The sequence below is a fragment of the Hypanus sabinus genome, chromosome 5 (assembly GCF_030144855.1).
Source record: "Hypanus sabinus isolate sHypSab1 chromosome 5, sHypSab1.hap1, whole genome shotgun sequence".
Taxonomy (NCBI): Eukaryota; Metazoa; Chordata; class Chondrichthyes; order Myliobatiformes; family Dasyatidae; genus Hypanus; species Hypanus sabinus.
In genome coordinates this window covers 56,351,031-56,370,895 of record NC_082710.1, presented here as the reverse complement: position 1 = coordinate 56,370,895, position 19,865 = coordinate 56,351,031, and the positions used below count along the sequence as shown (strand labels likewise).

General features: G+C 39.6%; 1 protein-coding gene across 4 annotated transcripts in view; it reads left to right on the top strand.

The window, feature by feature from the left end:
• spata6l (spermatogenesis associated 6-like) overlaps positions 1-19,865 on the top strand; it is a 100,755-nt gene that overhangs the window by 5,003 nt on the left and 75,887 nt on the right. For all 4 annotated transcript variants that reach the window (XM_059969988.1, XM_059969986.1, XM_059969989.1 and 1 more), the window contains one exon: positions 3,210-3,347. In XM_059969988.1, the coding sequence (XP_059825971.1) occupies positions 3,210-3,347 (138 nt within the window). The remainder of the gene's footprint in view (positions 1-3,209; positions 3,348-19,865) is intronic.

Sequence of the window (19,865 nt, the reverse complement as noted above, 5' to 3'; positions counted from 1 at the left end):
TCTGGTCCTGGAGCCTTATCTGATTTAATACAGCTCCAGCATTTCCTTTGTCTTAATATGTATACACTCAAGCATTTCAGTCCACTGAAAGTCATCCCCACAATTGCAAAGGTCCTTTTCACTGGTGAATACTGAAGCCAAGTATTCATTAAGTACCTCCACTACCTCCTTGGACTCCATGCACATTTTTCCACTATCGCACCTGAATGGTCTTATTCTCACACAGCTCATCCTCTTGCTCTTCACATACTTGTCGTATGCCTTGGGGCTTTCCTTAATCCTGCTCACCAAGGCCTTCTTATGGCCCCTTCTAGCGCTCCTAATTTCATTCTTGAGCTCCTTCCTGGCACCCTTGTAATTTTCTAGAGCTCTAACAGTACCTAGTTTCTTGAATCTTTTTTAAGCTTTTTCATTCTTCTTGACTAGATTTTCTACATCCTTTGAACAGCATGGGTTTTTTACCTTACCATCCTTTCCCTGCCTCAATGGAACATACCTATGCAGAACGCCATGCAAATGTTCCCTGAACGTTTGCCACATTTCTGCCATGCATTTCCCTGAAAACACCTGCTCCCAATTTATCTTCTCATAATAGCATCATATTTCCCCCTACCCAGTTAAATGTTATCCCAGATTTTCTGCGCATATCCCTCTCTAGCCCTATGGTAAAGGAGATAGAGTTGTGGTCACTACCTTCAAAGTTCTGTCCCACCGAGAGATCTAACACCTGACCAGGTTCATTTCCCAATACCAGTTCAAGCACAGCCACTCTTGTAGGCTTATTGTGTCAAGAAACCTTCCTGAACACACCTAATAAACTCTACCCCATCGAAACTCCTTGCTCGAAGGAGATGCCAGTCAATATCAGGAAAGTTAAAATCAGCCATCACAAAAAACCTATTATCGTTGCACCATTCCAGAATCTGCCTCCCTATCTGCTCCTTGATGTCTCTGTACTATTGGGAGAGGGTGTCTATAAAAAAATACCCACTAGAGTTATTGGCCTCTTCCTATTTCTGACTTCCACCCACAATGACTTAGTAGACAAACCCTCCATGATCTCCTTTTCTGCAGCCGTGATACTATCCCTGATCAGCAGTGCCACTCCCCCACCTCCCTCCCTGTCCTTTTTGAAACATTGAAACCCTGGCACACTCAGCAGCTATTCCTGCCCCTGAGATATCCAAATCTCTGTAATGGCCCCAATATCATAGTTCTAGTTTTGATCCATGGATTTAAATGGGTAGCCAGTGTACTGATAATGACTTAAGGGTTAGGGCAGACAGCTATTCACAAAGGGAGGTCTTTGGGAAAAGAGAGATGGGTAAAAAGACTCAGGGCAAAAACAAGAAAAAAGGTTGCCAAGTGAAGACAGCTCGAGCCAGACTTTTGAGCTAAGGATTTATGGCAGGGCAGAGTGGGAAGAGTTGAAATGGAACAGATCAAACATCAAAGCCTTATTCCAAAAAGGTGGACCAAAACAGGGGAGGTTTTGGGGAAAGCAGCACAATTACCTGCCATTTTTCTTGCAGTTCAGGGTAAGGCTTTGGGATAACAACCAGCCCAATTTTATGCATTGGGAGGAAGTAAGGAATAGATAACCCTGGGAATTATAGACCAGTGAGTCTGACTTCAGTGCTGGGCAAATTATTGTAGAATACTCTTTGAGAAAGGATTTACAATAATTTGGAGAAGCATAGTCTGATTAAGTCAAAATGGCTTTGTGAAGGGCCTCACGAACCTGATTGAGTTCTTTGCGGATGTGACAAAGCACTGCTGAACATAGAGCAGAGGATGTGGTGTATATGGATTTTAGTAAGGTGCTTCATAAAGTTCCTCATAGTAGATACATTCAGAAAGTCAGGAGGCATGGAATCCATATAAATTTGGCTGTGTATATTGTTTACCACAGAAGACAGAGGATGATTGTAGATGGGAGTATTCTGCCTGGAGGTTGGTGACCAGTCATGTTCAGCAGAGATCTGTTTTAGGACCCCTGCTCTTTGTGATTTTTATAAATGATTTAGATTCTTACTTAGAAGGGAAGGGTGGGTTAGTAAGTTTGCAGATGACATGAAGATTGGTGTAGTTGTGGATAACTTGCAACAGAATATCAACAGAATGCAGAACTGGGCTGAAAAGTGACAGATGGGGACATCCTGGAAAACTGTGAAATGATTCATTTTGGAAGGTCAAATTTGAGGCAAAATACAGGGTTAATGGCAGGATTCTTGGCAGTGTGGAGGTGCAAAGGGATTTTGGGTCCACATCTACAGATCAGTCAAAGTTGCCATGCAAGTTAATAGGATTGTTAAGACTATTATGTTTCGGTCTTCATTACTCAGGGGATTGAGTTCAGGATCTGCAAAGGAATGTTGTAGCTCTATAAAAACTAGGTTACACCACACTTGAATGTTGCATTCAGATCTAGTTGTGTCATTATAGGAAGGATATAAAAGCTTTAGACAGGGTGCAGTGAAGATTTACCAATAGATTGCCGCTGGACCAGAAGTCATAGGTTAAGGAAGTTTGGGGCAAAGGAGGATGAGAAGTGACGTGATAGAGGTGTACAAGCTGATAAGAGGCACAGATTGAGTGTATAGTCACAGAAGTTTTCCCAGGGCAGAAATATTTAATACAAGGGCACATAATTTTAAGTTGATTGGAGGAAAGTTTAGGGAGATGTCAGAAATGAGGTCTTTACACAGAGAGTGGAGAGTGCATGGAATGCTCTGCCAAGAGTGACAGTAGAGGCAAATATGTTGGAGGTATTTCAGAAACTCTCTGATATGCACATGGATGATATAAAAGTAGAAGGCTATCTGGAAGGGAAGGTTTAGATTGATCTTAGAGTGTGTTAAAATTTCAGCACAATATCGTAAGCTGAAAGGGCCAGTACTCTGTTGTCATCTTCTATGTTTTATTGCATATTTATTTAATAATATTTAAAAATAATGAATCTTGTGAAGTCTGATTATGTAATATCTGACAATATGAGGAATACAAAGGTCTGAAAGGGCTAAATATCCTTAGCAAGCTCCCGAAACTAAAAGTATCATGGCATATGCTAATAAGGTTTTTGCTATTATATGTGGATTACTTTTAAAAATTCTTCTTGTATGAGTCAGCATGAATAATTTTGAATAATAATTTAATGGATATTATGTACTAAATGGGTTATTATTATACTTTTCCCCTGTTTACTTCAGGTAACTTGTCCAGGTGTGATATTACCAAGAAAAGATGATGTATACCTCAGTATTTGTGTCCTTGGTCAGTATTGGAAAACAAGGTGTTTTCTCCCAGTTTTCCCCCTGCTTATTCATGAAAAATTTCAAATTGAAAAGGTGAGTTTATCCAACATTTGATTTCATTGAAGTGCTTTGTTATACCACATGGAAATAGGCCCTCTGGTCCAACTGGCCAATGCTGATCAAGATCTCCCATCCAAGCTCATCCCATTTGCCAGAGTTTGACCCCACAATAGTTTAAACAACTTTAAATTTCAGAGCCCATTTTTAAAGATCAAACATAGGATTCAGGTAAAGACTTGTGTTGTAGGAACTGGGTTTAGTTGGACAAAGATCAGGTGTTGTTAAAATGCCATTGGGGTGTAGGGTCTGAAAATGGGATACAGGGAGGAATTATGAAAGGCTTAAAGGAGGGAATGAAGGTTCGGGGAAAGGAAAAAAGAAGGTAGTGATCGCAATTGGAAAAATGAGGAGAGACAAGAAAGGAGAGGAAAAAGAAACGATAGAACATGCAGAAAAAGTATGAAGAGGCAGAGGAGAAGACAAATAAGGTAAAGAACATAAATACATAAGGATTAGTGGAAAGGGAGCACCTGATGCAAAAGTGTATTAGGATTATATAAGAAAGACACAGTGGTCTAAGGGACAGGAGAAGGTGAGATGATGAGACTAGCAGCAGCAAATAGAACGTGGCATAGCTGATAATACTTTTGCCTAGGAACACGGATTTGATTCTGACCTCTGGAGCTATCTGTGTAGCATCTGTATGAGACCACATGGGTTTCTTCACATATCTTGAAGATCTGCTATTTTATTGGATACTGTAAATTGCCCTTAGAATCACCATGTAGTTGGAGAATTGGGGGAGGGGTTGAGGTTAATGGCTATGCTGGGAAGCAAAAGGAATGAAGGGGAAAGGGAATGATGGGATAGTTCTATTGCAGGGGTTCCCAGCCTGGAGGCCCTGGGACCCTTGATTAATTGTATTCATCTATAGCATAAAAAAGGTTGGGAAACCCGGCTCTAAGCCATCACTGTTCCTTCTGAGTTGCACAGGTGCATGGCCGCACAGTAACTGAAATACTGCCCTGCACATAGCCTTTGTTGTCCTGCAGTTGGAATTTTCTTTTATATAATGTTAATATAATTTAGAAATGATATAATATAATTTTGAAATCTATATTAGTACAATTGTGAAATACCCTGTAATTAATTCTGTGTTCATGAATAAACATGCTAGGGAGAAAGTGAAATAAGCAGGAAAGGGAGTGATGTGATTCTCTTACCTATCATAAACTCAATGGTCTAAGCAATTTATGACGTATTTAGGAAATGCAGGAAAATATAAGTGATAAAGGTACCAAGTTGCTGTGCATTATCTTGGTATATGATACAAACTTACATTGATTGCAATGTTCAGTCTGGGAGGAGATGGATACAGCAGTACAAAAAGCAGTAAGATTTCATCCGCTGTGGTGTATGGTAGGGTCTCAATTCTGGGTTAAACAACCTTGGAAGTACTTCTGTTTGAATTTATTAGAATAAGATGCGCATATTTTGTTGTTTTCCAATGATTTTCTCACTGACCTAATGGATGTTTATTTGGCTGTGTTAGTAATTGAATTTCAGCTTGTCTTCTCATGATTTTTATGCCTTGAGGCTTCTTTGGCATTGGTACGGCACTGTTAAGTTTGATGATTTTGTGAATGAAGTTATAAATATCTTGATTATCACATTTTTCTTGCTGCCAGTGGTTATTTTTATAGCAGCTACTTCTATTTATTAACCTGTCTGGAGAATAATTGTTAAATTTGAGTTTCTAGTTCAGTATGAGTTACTGTCAATTGTTTTCCGTTCTCTTTCATTGGTATTTTATATGTAAATAGACTTTGGAGGACAGGCAGGATTGTCTTAAATTTTTAAGAGATGTTTTTCTAAACCTTTTATAATGGTACATATCTGGAATTGCTTCCAGGTTGTTTTGCTATTTTAACTCCTCCATACGTTGAACTTCTGGAGCCTGGATATTTTGTTAAATGCTTTATACCAAATTGGTTATGTTACATTGAACCATCTCATTGACAAATGTTGCAATATGCTATTAACATCAGGAGCACACATCATAAAGTTGGAACCTAAAAAAAACTGTTTTGATATACTGTATAACGTATTATTACATTGATTTAGTATCAATGTATTGATCAGAAGATAGGTCTACAGCCTTGATGACAGTTCTGTTGAGCCATATAATCATATTTTGGCATGCCATTCTTAGAGATTGAGACAAATGTGTGCTGGGAGAGGGAGAGGATACAAAAATTAGATGTGTGATTAATATGGGTGAAATTGTTGGTAGACTACAACAAAGAAAAGTAGGAAATTGAATACCCTCTAGTATGAGGTAATGCATTTTTTGTATGAATGGGAAAGGACTGCACCGTAAATGTTAGGGTACTGAGAAATAGTGACTTCAGAACACAGGATTACTCCAAGACAGGACAGGTATGAAAGACAATATCTTATATGGGTATTTTCTATTTTCGCTGAGGCATAGAATATAAGGACAGAATTGTTCTGCTAATATAGAAGTAAGCACCTTCTCCCTAACTGCTTTTTTGGAGGCTTCATATCTTTGGAGCGCTCCTGGGCTGCTTTGGGCATTAGTCCAGTTACATACCTAACAAGGCAAGGATGATGCTTATAGGGTGTAGGTACTATTGTGGGTGAAATAGTGTAATAACCTCTCTGAATGCTATTAGGTCTCCTCATCCTCTGACAGGAAGTGGCAACTCCATTACCTGGAGAGTTGTGGAATGATGCTGCTGGGTTTGGTAGCCTCATCAAGGCAATGCATTAGCCACCCTGGGCAGCAGCACATGATTCTCTCCTTTAAAGCAACTTGTACATCAAGCACTTCACAGTGTAGTCTCAGAAGCAGAATCCGATTCAGATTTATATTCACTGATTTAAATGATATGAAATGTGCTTTGCAACAGTGCAGACATAAAGTTATTGTAAATTATGAAGCTAAATAAATAGTGCAAAACTAAAGGAATAATGAAAAGGTATCAAGGGACTCTTCAGAAGGCTAATGGTGGAGGAGAAGAATCTGTTTCTGAATTACTGAATATGGGCCTTCAGGCTCCTCTAACACCTCCCTGATGGTAGTAACAAGAAGGGGGCATGTCCCAGATGGTGAGGGTCCTTAGGGATGATGCCACCTTCTTCAGGCACTGTCTCTTGAAGATATCCTCAATGTGGGGATGAGTTTTGTACCAGGAATGCAGCTAGTTGAGTCTACAATCCTCTGCATCCTCTTGTGATCCTGTGTATTGGAGACTCTATACTAGGCTATGATACAACTAGTCAAAGAGTCCTCTCCATCATACATCTTGTCTTTGGTGACATACAGAATCTCCTAATGAAAGAGAGATGCTGATGTGCCTTCTTCATGGTTGTCTCAGCTTGTTGGGCACAGTATAGATCCTTCAAGATATTGAAGGACCATGGTCCTGAAAAATGTTGTCTCATTTTTACTGTGTACTGTACCAGCAGTTATGGTCGAAATGACAATAAAAAGTGACTTGACTTGATGCCCAGGAACTTGAAACTGCTCACCTTTTCCACCACTGACTCTGCAAAGAAGATTGCTGTATGTTTGTCTAACTTCCCTCTCCTGTAATTTACAATCAATTCCTTGGACTTGCTATCACTGAGTGTGAGGTTGTTGCGATACCACTCAACCAACCGATCTATCTCACTCCTGTAAGCCTTCTTTAGGAGGATCGGAGGATCTAGATCAGCTGAGTAGGTGGCAAATGAATAGCAAATGGAGTATAATTCAGATAAGTACAAGGTGTTGCATTTTGAAAAGTCAAATCTAGATTGGATTTCCACAGTGAATGACAAGGCCTAGGGAAATGTTAATAACACAGAGGGATGGTGGAGTACAAGTACATGGTTCAGAGAAAGTAGGGTCACAGTTAGGCAAGTGGTGAAGAAGGCTTTCGGCAGACGAGTCTTCTAAAGTCATGGGACTGAGTATAAAGATTAGGTGGTCATGATACAGGACTCATAGTGTTCAGATTTGGTCGCTCTGCTACAGGAACTAAACTGGAATGAGTGCAGTAAAAATTTTCCAGGCTGTTCCTCAACTGAGCTATAGGGAGAGGATGGACAGGCTAGGACTTTATCCTTCTAAGCAGAAGAGACAGGGGTGATCTTATAGAGGTGTATGAGTTCATGAAGAGTCAGATGCAGTGGATGCACTCAGCACTTTTTCCCAGAGTTGGGGAATCAAAAGCTTGAGAGTATAGGTTTAAGGGCAACTTTTATACCAAGTGTGATATCTGTGCAGAATGAGAGGCTGAAGGAAGTAATTGAGGCAGGTACAATAACTATTTTTAATAGACAGTTAGACTAGCACATGGATTGGAAAAGTTTTGAAAGTTATGAGCCAAATGGTGGCACATGGGACTAGCTTGGATGGAATATGTTTATATGCTATATACTATATAATGTTGTGACTCCTTTTCCATCTGAGATTCCACTGATAACTGTGGTCAGTGGCGAATTTATACAGTACAGTTTAGTTGTGTTTATCCTGGAAGGATAGATTAAGCATGCTGGCTTCAAGTATGCCTGTGTTGATTGACAGCGAGGAGGAGGTATTACTATTGATTATCATTGACAGTACTCTCCCAATTAAGGAAGTTGAGGATCCAGTTTCAGAGCGAGGTACGGATCCCCAAGATTTGAGTGCCGAGGGATTGATGGTGTTGAATTCCAAGTTGTAATCAATAAATAATAGCCTGACATAAGTTTTACAGTTGTCTAGATGCATCAAAGCAGAGGTGAGTGCCAGTGAGATTGTGTCTGCTGTTGTCCTGTCGTGGCAGTAGATCCAGGTCTTTGCTCAGGCAGTGATTAATTCTAGCCTCAGCCAACTTTTCACAAAACGTCATTATGGTAAACGTGAGTGCTATTAAGTGAAAGACATTGAGGCAGGTCACACTATTCTTCTTGAGCACCAGTATGATTGAAACACCGTTGAAAGCAGGTGGGAACCTCAAACCACAGCAGTAAGAGGTTGAGGATGTCCTTGAACATTCTAGCCAATTAGTTTGCACAGGTTTTCAGTATCCGGATAAGTATGCTGTCAAAGTCAAGTCACATTTTATTGTCATTTCGACCATAACTGCTGGTACAGTACACAGTAAATATGAGACAATGTTTTTCAGGACCATGGTGCTACATGAACAATACAAAAACTACACTGAACTACATAAACCAACACAAAAACTACACTAGACTACAGACATACCCAGGGCTGCATAAATTAACACAGAACAGTGTTAGTAATAAACAGGTATAAATAATAAACAAAACAATAGGCACAGCAGATGTCAGTAGGTTGGTAGTCCGATGGCTTAGGGGAAAATCTGTTACATAAATAATCAGCTGAATGGCGGCATCCGGGATTCCATCCATTTCTGTGCTCCCGCCGAGTATTTCATTGCCACAGATGTAGTCCAATTTAATGTCCATTGGAGAGCAGAATGGACGGGAGAGTCGGCCGGCTGGGGCTTGCTTTTTTCCTGGCACGAATTCCTTCCTGCCCACTTACCTTGCTTCCGCTTCCTTGCACACCGCTTATGATGTCCTCACCTCCAGCCACCAGCATCAGGTGACTTCGAGGACTGCAGGCCCGATTCCCTCAGCAAGCAGACATTGGAGAGCAGAATGGACGGGAGGGCCAGCCGGCTAGGTCTTACTTTTTTCCTGGCACGGACTCCTGCCCGCTCGCCTCGCTTCCGCTTCCTCGCACACCGCTTACGACGTCTCCAACTCCGGCCACAAGCATCAGATGACTCTGAGGACTGCAGGCCCGATTCCCTCAGCAAGCCAAGGTCACACAATCTACTCAGCAGAAGTAACTGGCACGTGCAATCCAAAGCTCCTCCACTTTCACTCCTTCCAGCCTATAGCTCTTTACTTCAGGGACAATGATGCATTTTGCTGTATATTTCATTGCACATGGGACAAATAAACTTAAATCATAAATCATGTGCCAAGCAATCTTTAACTGGTATCCTTGTTCTCTTTTCTTTCTTGTCAAAGTGTCATACATTGATTATGTTGCTAAATGAGGTGTAATTTTCAACTTTAAATTGCTTATTCCTTTGAAGAAAAAAAAAGTTTTGGTGCTCAGCTATTCAATCCTCTCTTTGGTGCTGGCATCTTGTCAAACCAGGGTATAGCCTATTTCTCTTTCCCTCTATCCTTAAACTTATTGTTCAGAAATTATTAGCTTCTTCACTCCTTTCCTATGTAACCATAACTACAAAACTCAATGCAGATGAAGATTATGTTGATAGGGCAGAGTAGAATGACTAGCAAAACACCTTCCTTATCTGTCTATTTCATTCTTTTCCATCTCCCTCTCTAATGATCTTGTAGCTCTTCCCACTCCCCTTGTCCCCTACAGTTCCATGTTATTGCTCATGTATTTTAATAGGTTAGAGAAGAAGTAAAAGTAGATAACAGTGAACTTGAAGTAAATGAGGATGAGCCATGTAAGTGGTTGAGGCATTGTATTTTCTAATGTCTTTGAAACTAAAACATGCAGAAATCTTGTATTTTCTGAGGTGAATATCTGAGGATGAAGAGCAACTGACAAGCACAGCTGACTTTTCAAGCAGCATGATAAAGTTTAACCGCTTTTATTTGTTTATTTATTTATTTATACAACATGCCAACAGACCCTTCTGACCCAACAAGCCCATGCTGCCTAATTACACCCAAGTGACCAACTAATCTACTAACCTGCACGTCTCTGGAATGTGGCAGGAAACTGGTGCTCCCAGAGGAAACCCACACAGTTGTGGGGAACAATGTATAAACTCTTTACAGACAGCTTTGGAATTGAACCTGGATCACTGGTGCTATAAAATGCATTGGCAACATTAATAATATAATTCATTGAAAAAGGCTCCATCTAAGAAGGATCCAGAAACCAATCACTATTTCTTGTTCCACAGCATGACTTCAGACATCAGCAAAACCATCTATGTCTCGAGCCGCAGGAGATGGGTGGAATTTTTAATGACTTTTTTTCCTTGATGTTTACTCGAGAAATCATGGTTGTTCAAGAGAAAAGGGAAACAAATGTAGATATTCTGGAAAACATTCATATTACCAGGGAGGAGGTATTTGCAACCCTTCAGTACATTAGGTTAGATAAAGCCCCAAGGCCTGACAGAGCACTATCGCAGACTTCTAGGAGGTTGGAGAAGAAACTCTGGAGGCCCCTGCAGAGATATTTTCTTCATTGTCGGCCACTGGTGAAACTTTCAAAGACTGGAACGTGGCTTACATTGTTCCATTGTGTAAGACAGGTAGCAAAAACAAGCAAGGGAACTGTAGGCCAGTCAGCCTGACATCTCTGGTGGGGAAGGTACTGGAGCAAGTTCTTAAGGCCAGGATCTACCAGATTTTGAACAGACAAAGTATGATTAGGAGGAGTCAGCATGGCTATGTGTTTTGAAAGTTATGTTTGATGTACCTTTTAAAATTCATTGAAGAGGTAACCTGAAAGTAATAATGAGGGTGGATGGTGACTATATGAACTTTAGCAAAGCTTTCAACAAGGTCCCCATGGCAGCTTAGATGGAAGGTAATGTTCCATGAAATCCAGGAAGAGCTAAGCTAGTTAGCTGGATTCAAAATTAGCTTGGAGGTAAGAAGCAGGGGGTGGTAATTAAATTTTGTTTTGCAGAAAGGTGACACTGGCTAGTAGTGTGCCTCAAGAGCAAGTGTTGAGATCCTTGTTATTCATTAGTTATAAGGCTTGATCAGCTAGTCTGCAGATGACCCAAAATTAGGAGGTAATGAGGAGGGGTGGCTTTATAGAAATGTTTAAAATTATGAGGGCCATAGATAAGGTAGATGGTTATAATCTTTTCACCAGTATAGATTTTGGGTGAGGTGAGCAGGGAAAAATTTAAAAGGGACCTGAGGGGGCCTTTCACAGGGAGTATATGGAATAAGTTACCCAAGGAAGTGGTTGAGGCTGGTACAATAGTAACATTTAAAAAGAGGGAAGAGTGCTGGAGGGATTTGGGCCAAATGCTGGAAGTTAGGATTTAGTAGGTGAAAATGTGATCAGCATAGATTTATTGGGCTGAAAGGTCAGTATCTGTGCTGATTGCTCTTTGACTCAATGACTGGAAAATCTTTAACAAAATCTCAGAAATTCCAGAGATATAATTTGAAAATGAGCATTCTTGTCATCATGACAACAGTTGACGGTGATGTGGCATCAAAAATACCCAATAAAGTTAAAGTCAAGCATGTTGCACTTAAACGAGAAAATGCTGGAGGTAGTCTGTGATGAAGAAACTTCAGTAGTCCTCTAGTTCTCTCCACTCCACCCATGCCTCTGCAACTTGAAACATGCTTATTTTTTTTGCTTTTCCAGTTCTGAAGAAAGGCGGTCAACTTGAAATATTACTATAGTGTTCTCGCACAGGTGTAAAAGAACTCTGAACTAAACACCAAGCATGAACCAGTCAATGAGGTGGTCCCAGTAAGATTAACCGTTTACTGTTCACTCTTCCACATTAACGTATGGTGAAAACTGTTGATAAAACAATACAAAATATATACAGTATTTGTTTCCTTCTTGACATCACATTTACATCATAAATACTTGCAAAAGTAAAACTGCAACACTATATTACATTAAAGTGCAACATACAGTCAGAACCTACCTACGCCATTGACTGGCTTTAAATACACTTCAACACAAACTATCCACAACTCTTTAAATAACCAAAAACATAAACTTTATCAATCATCATTACTTTTAATAGAATCAGCATTAACATTTTTAATTCAACATATCGATTATCTCATGAACTTACGGCGTTGATTCTCTGATGTTTCTAGTGCGTAGAAAGAAAACTTTTCTCGCGCTGATCCTGCACACATATAAGCCCCCTCCTTCCCGTTTCTCCAAACCGGTATTTTCCCACAAGATGCGGCGAAACAGGGGTGACGTCATCGCATGCCACAATATATCACAGACAATGAATTTACTTTAAACAACCTTAACTTTAACTAGAAAATGATAACAAATGAATTACTAAAGCGAAAATATAATAAACTAAACAAAAACGCCTTGAAGGCAACACAATTACTTATGTTTCTCTTTCCACAGATGCTGTCAGACCTGTCATCTATATCTAATATTTCATGTATTCATTTCAGATTTCTAGCAACAGCAGTTTTCTTTTGTTTTTACAGAACTTTGTACCAACTGAAGTTGTATCTTGCACACAGGAAGATTGTTAAGCTAATGGAAGTCAGTCAACTTAATTTTGGGTTATCTCCATAAAAATTCATAATGGCAACACTCTAGACTCAACCAATTATGCGTTCAAACATCTTCCCTGCATCATAAAGTCAGAATTAGAGATATTTTCTGATGTCCATAGAGCTTTACATACTTCTCACAACTTTTCAGACAGTGAAGTAATTTGGCATCACATGCAACAAGATTTTTTCATCTTTTAGATTTTGGGAAGATAAGTGCATTAAAATTTGTACTACTGAAGTGCCAGAAAATGACTTTGTCTCATTACCCAACATTCTATCATTGAATCCATATCATCAACTTTCTGAAGTTCACCATTTAAGAGGTCTGGACATTCGACATAAAAACTGTCTGCAAAGCAAAGGTTGCATAATTTTAAGCAAAAGACTCAATTTCTGACTCTAAACCTTTCTCATAATCAAAGCTATCCTCTGAGTATGTCAAGAGTGGATAGTAATTTTGCTATTGGCTGTTGGTTTGAAGCCCCAAAAGCATTCAGAAGGCTTAAAGGTATCCAGGACATACCTTCCTGCTTGATTGTGAGGCAATCCATTAGTCCTGCAAGTAATCTAAGTGATACCCCTGCCCATACGCCTCCTACCTTATCTCCAGTCGAGGCTCCAAAGTCCTTCCATGAGAGGCAACACTTCACCTGGGAATCTTCTGGGGTTATCTATTGTGTCTGGTGCTCCCAATGCGGCATCCTCAATATTGTTGTGACCCATCATAAATTGGGGGACCACTTCATCGAGCACCTCTGATCTATTCACCAAAAGCAGAACTTCCCAGAGGCCAAACATTTTAATTTCAATTCCACTATGTTAAGCAGGTGAAACTCAGTCATTTCACATCTGTAAATTGCACTGTTTTACATCAACAAATTTAAAGTTTATAGAAGTCCACTTCAAACTTAATGTATGATTCCTATGAGAAACTTAGCTAATGAAGCACAGGGTTACTACAACCAGAAGTATGTGACCACAAGGTTTAATACCACAAGGCCTTTGAATTGTACCTGGACAAGTTTCTGCACACAACCTGCAGAAGTCAACTGTGAGTACATCCAAAATTGTAGATATTACAGAGCAGAGGGGAATATGGTCAGACAGTTCATCATATCCTTGTTTAAGGAGGATAAACAGAAAGATAAAGACAGGAGATCTATTGCCACTCTAGCTGCTTACAAGCTACCTGGAATATTACAGAGGTTCACCTGAGGTTCACCTAATTAGTAAAATCTTGTGATCATCTCCAATACCAGAATTACAGCAAACACACCACCCAGCTATTTATATGAAAGTGTCCTTTATTTGCAAATCACTCATTGTACATCCATTTACTATGTTCTCTAATGAATTGCTGATCACTGTGAAACAAAAAAAAAAAATGGCAGGTTGGTCCATAGGATAAGAACATAAGAAATAAGAGCAGAAGTAAGTCTTCTGGCCCAGCGAGCCTCTTCAGCCATTCAATAAGATCATGGCTGATCTGGCCATGAACTCACCTCCACCTACCTATCTTTCCCCCATAACCCTTAATTCCCCTACTATGCAAAAATCTATCCAACCTTGTCTTAAATAGATTTACTGAGGTAGCCTCCACTGCTTCATTGGGTAGAGAATTCCACAGATTCACCACTCTCTGGGAAAAGCAGTTCCTCCTCATTTCTGTCTTAAATCTACTCCCCCAAATCTTGAGTCTACGTCCCCTAGTTCTAGTCTCACCCACCAGTGGAAACAATGCCTCTTATAACCCTTTCATAATTTTATATGTTTCTATAAGATCTTTCATTCTTCTGAATTCCAGTGAGTACAACTCAATCTCTCCTCATAATCTAGGACACTCATCTCCGGAAACAACCTGGTAACCTCCTCAGCACCACCTCCAAAGCCAATATATATCCTTCCTCAAGTAAGGAGACCAGAACTGCACGCATTACTCAATGTGTGGCCTCACCAGTATTGTACCCTATATAGCTGCAGCATTACCTCCCTTCTCTTAAATTCAATCCCTCTAGCAATGAAGGCCAACGTTCCATTTGCCTTCTTGATAGCCTGCTGCACCTACAAACCAACCTTTTATGAGTCATACACAAACACTCCCAACTCCCTCTGCACAGCAGCATGCTGCAATTTTTTGCCATTTAAATAATAACCTGCCCTTCCATATTTCATTCCAAAGTGGATGACCTCACATTTACCAACATTGTATTCCATCTGCCAGACCCTTGTCCATTCAATTAACTTATCTGTATCTCTCTGTATGCTCTCCATATCTTCTGCACAGTTTACTTTTAGATACACTACACTCGGTCCCCTCTTCCAGATTGTTAATGTACAGTATATCGTGAACAATTGCAAATTCCAGCACTGACCCCTATGGCACACTGCACACCACTGATTGCCAACCAGAGTTACACCCATGTATCCCAACTCTCTGTTCTCTATTAGTTAACCAATCCTCTATTGATGCTAATACATCACCCCCAACTCTATGCATCCTTATCTTATGGATAAGTCTTTTATGTGGCACCTTATTGAATGCCTTCTGGAAATCAAAATAAATAACATCCATATCTTCCCCTCCATCCATTGTGCTCATTATATCCTCAAAGAACTCCAGTAAGTTGGTCAACAAGGACCTACCTTTGTTGAATCCATGCTGTATTTGCCTGATGGATCCATTTATTTCCAGATATCTCACTATTTCTTCTTTAATGATAGCTTCAAGCATTTTCCCAACTACAGATGTAAAACTAATTGGCCTTTAGTTACCTGCCTTTTGCCTACATCCATTTTTGAACAGTGGTGTGACATTCACTGTCTTCAAATTCGCCAGGATCTTCCCTGAGTCCAGGGAATTTTGGTAAATTATCACCAAGCCTCTACTATAATGTCTGCCATTTCTTTCAGTACTCTGGGATGCATTCCACCAGAGCCACAGGGCTTATCTATCTTCAAGCCCACAAGTTTGCGCGACACTTACTTTTTAGTGATAGCTATTGTATTGAGGTCCTCACCTCCAATCACATCCATAACATCTCTCTTTGGCATGTTAGATGTGTCCTCCACCATGAAGACTGACACAACATAGTCATTCAAAGCTTCTGCCATTTCCTCATTACCCTAATTTTAATTCCAAGGGTCTATGTTAGCCACCCAGAAAAGGCTTTATATAATTACAAAAACCTAAGTCTTAAAGGATGTTGTTATGGGTGAAGAAGTAAACAGTATCATATTACTTTGGTCAAACATGTTCATAACTTCAGGCAGTTACAATTTAATGATCTTGTGAATCATACTGCTTCAATGTCATGTATTATTTATGCTGATTTGGAGGCAGTGCTGTTGAGAACTCTCTTCTCAGAACTTTTGGTTATAATATCACCAGGGGAAGACAACTGCACTTACAACAATGTTATACAAATTCAGCCATAAGGAGATCAAGCAAGATATAACAAACATAATGAGCAGAATAGGTGAACTAGTTGATGTGATATATTTGGACTTTCAAAAGCCCTGTAACATACCACACAAGAGACAATTAAGTAAAGTTAAACCACACAGTACAGTATATTATAGCATGGAATTGATGATTATTTGTCAGAAAATAGATTAGGAATAAATTTTTGTATTGAGGCTGTGACTATTGTGGTGCCACGTGGATTGGTGTTTGGGCCCCAACTGTTCATAATCTTTTTCAGCTATTTGGATGAGGACATCATGTGTAATATACCCAAAGCTGTTGTTGCTAGACATCTAAGTGGACTGTAAGAAGCAGGCAGAGGTGTTCTGCAGGAGGTATTCAGGCTAAATGAATAGGCAAGGACATGACATGTACATTGGAATGAGCAAAAATTTGAAGTTTTCTACTTGGATAGAAAAAGTAGAAAAGTAGGATACCATGCGAGTTTAAAACTGATTGATGTTTAGAAGGACATTGTTTTTTTTCATTAATTTTTCAAGATCTAGGTATTATTAGCAAAGAAAGCATTTATTCCCTATTTTAGATTGTTCTTGAGAAGAAACCCTTGTCAATTGCTGAAGCTCTTCGGTTCAAGGTGCTTTTCTAGTCTTATTGGGTAAGGAGGTTCAGTGTGTACGCCAACTGATGATGGAAGACCAGTAATATGTTTGCAAGTCAGAATGGTGTGAAGCCTATGTGCAGGTGCTGGTGTTTCCATGTACCTATTACCCTTGTCCTTTTTTAGTAGAGGTTATGGGATTCAGTGTGCTGTTGGATCAATTTAGGTGAGTGGCTACCGTGGACTTCATGCTGTACATGATGAACAGTGTAACCACAATGCATGTGATGGATGGGTTCAACTTAAGTGGGCTGCTTTGTCTTGAATCACGTTGAGCTTTTTGGAAGTTGTTAGAGCTGCTCTTCCAGACAAATGGAGAATACCCCATCGCTCTCTTGATTTTAACTTTGTAGATAGTGGAATTAGGATCTGAGTCACTCAGTGCAGAATACCCAATCTCTAGCCTGTTCTTATAAGCAGTTATTTATATAGGTGATCCAGTTAAATTTCTAGTCAGTGGTGACTTACAGGAAAGATACTAGCATGGATAGAAGATTAGCTGAATGGAAGGAGACAATGAGTGGAAATAAAAGGGGCCTTTCCTAGTTGGCTGCTGGTGAGAAATGGTATGTGTCAATGTTGGGATCACTTTTTGTCATGTTGTAGGTCAATGATTTGGATGATTGATGTCTTTGTGGCCAAGTTAGCAGATAATACAAAAATAGGTGGAGGGGTTTGTAGTATTCAGGAAGCAGGGAGTCTGCAGAAGAATTTAGACATATTAGGAGTTTGGGCAAAGGGGGGTAAATGGAATATAGTGTACAAAATTGTATGGACATGTGCTTTGGAAGAAGGAGTAGAGGTTTACACTGTTTTTGAAATGGGGAGAAACTTCAAAAATCAGATGTGCAAAGGGACTTAAGAGTTCTCATGCAGGAATCCCTGAAGGTTAGCTTGCGGGTTGAGTTGGTGGTAGTTAAGGCAAATGTAACGTTAGCATTCATTTTGAGAGGACTAGAACATAAAAGCAAGGATGTAACCCTGAGGCTTTATAAGGCATTGGTCAGACTGCACTGGAAGTATTTTAGGCTTCTATTTTAGCTCTGCTGTGTTGACATTGCAGAGGGTCCAGAGGAGGTTGACCAAAATGATCACGGGAATGAAAGGGTTAACATGGGAGAAACGTTTGATGGTTCTGACTCTTTACTCACTGGATTTTGAAAGAATGGGGGGGGGGGAATCTCATTGAAAGGCCTATAATAGAGTGAATGTGGAGAGCATATTTCCTAAGTGTGGGAGCCTAGGACCCGAGGCACAGCCTCAGAATAGGAGGACATCCCTTCTGAACAGAGAGAGGAGGAATTTCTTCCACCAAAGGGTGTTAAATCTGTGGACTCATTGCCACAAAATTTCTGGAGGCTAAGTCATTGGTTATATTTAAAGTGGAGGTTGATATATTTTAGTAAGGGCTTCAAAGGGGAGAAGACAGGAGGTGAGGCTGAGAGGGATAGTAAATCAACTACAATAGAATAGGGGAGCAGATTTGATAGGCTGAATGGTCAAATTCTGCTCCTAAGTCTTTTGGTCTTATGCTGATACTAAGCGATTCACCAAAGATAATGACATTGAATGCAAAACGGAGATGGTCTTTATTTAGCACATTTGTAGTGTAAGCGGTTTTTGCCATTTATTAGTCAATACTTGAAGGTTATCCTTGGAAACAAACTGCAGAAAGCTAGTTTGGATGCTCACAAGCAGTTAGTCTTTATTACAAGAACAACTGAGTACAAGAGTAAGAGATTTATGCTCAAATTATACACAGCTCTGAGGAGAACATGTCTGGGATATTGTGTTCAAAGCCAATCTCACCAACTAAGCAGCAGTGTCCTGTTGGTAAAAAGAGTTCAGCACATTTAGCATATGACGCAATATTAAGGAAAAGGGGCCTACACTCTCTTGATTTTTAGAAGAATGCGGAAAGATCTCATTGAAATGTAAATTCTAAAGCAGCTTAATTGCAGATAGTTGTTTCAGGTTGGAGTGTCTATAACAAGACATAATATTCTCAAAATAATGTGCAGTCATTCATGACAGAGATGAAAAAGGAATTCTTTGTGCAATGGATAGATTACCGGTAGAACTCCACCAGAAGGGAGTGAACGCTGGATTGCTGAATGTGTTCAAGATTGATAGAATTTTAGGCACAATTGGAATTGAAGGATAAGACATTACCACCAGAAGGTGGTACAACCGTGATCTTATTGAATGGTAGAGCTCCCATCCTCCAGATGCTATTTATTATGTTCTTACATCTACTGCCTAAGGAAAGATTCATTTTGTTTTGAATTACCAGGTTAAAAACCAACTGACTTTTCAAGTGGAGCTATTAAATTGTCAGTACTTAGGCTGATGGATAAGCTACAGATCCTATGTTGATGGACATTCAGAAAAAAATGTGGTCCTCTGGGGCGTTAACCTTCTGGATATTCTGTGATATTTGTTGTGTAAGTAAATGCCCTAGAAGGTAGAAGAAAGGGATAAGATCTAATCTTAGCCGGGTCATAATCTTGATAATTGCATTAATTCTTCTCATTGTTCAGACTTTGACAAAGTTGTATCAGTATATGTGTGTGAGAAATACCTATTATTTTTTCAGGAGGGCTGTCGGTATGTTTCATTTCTCTATTTTTAATTAGAAGGACACAAATTTGTCAGATCATCTGACCTCGACAGTACATCATTTTAGCATTTTGTGCTCTCTTCTACAAGTGATTATGTGGATTGATGAGAGAGCAGAAGTGAGGTATTTGCTTGTGTTTGTAATACATTAGATGAGTCTGATGCATGAAATTAAATACAGAATTGTATGTATAACAATGGTTGATGAAAAGGGTAAATTAGTATAATGATTATGTCTCTGGGCTAATATTCAGAGACCAAATGCCTTTAAATGTGAAGGCGAGATGGTCCTTGCATAGCACTTTTGCAGTGTAAACAGTATTTGCCATTTATCAGCTCATGCCTGAATGTTATCCTTGAAATCAAACCACAGAAAGTTAAAATTTCTCGACTGGGCCAGATGTTGTCACTTTCACTAATCTAGGTAAATTCTGACATAATTGCCTACATTGCATCCAAGATCCTTTTTGGATTCATTCTTCAGAACTCTGATTATCTCTGAATATTCTTGACAACCTTCATGGCATGTATAAAT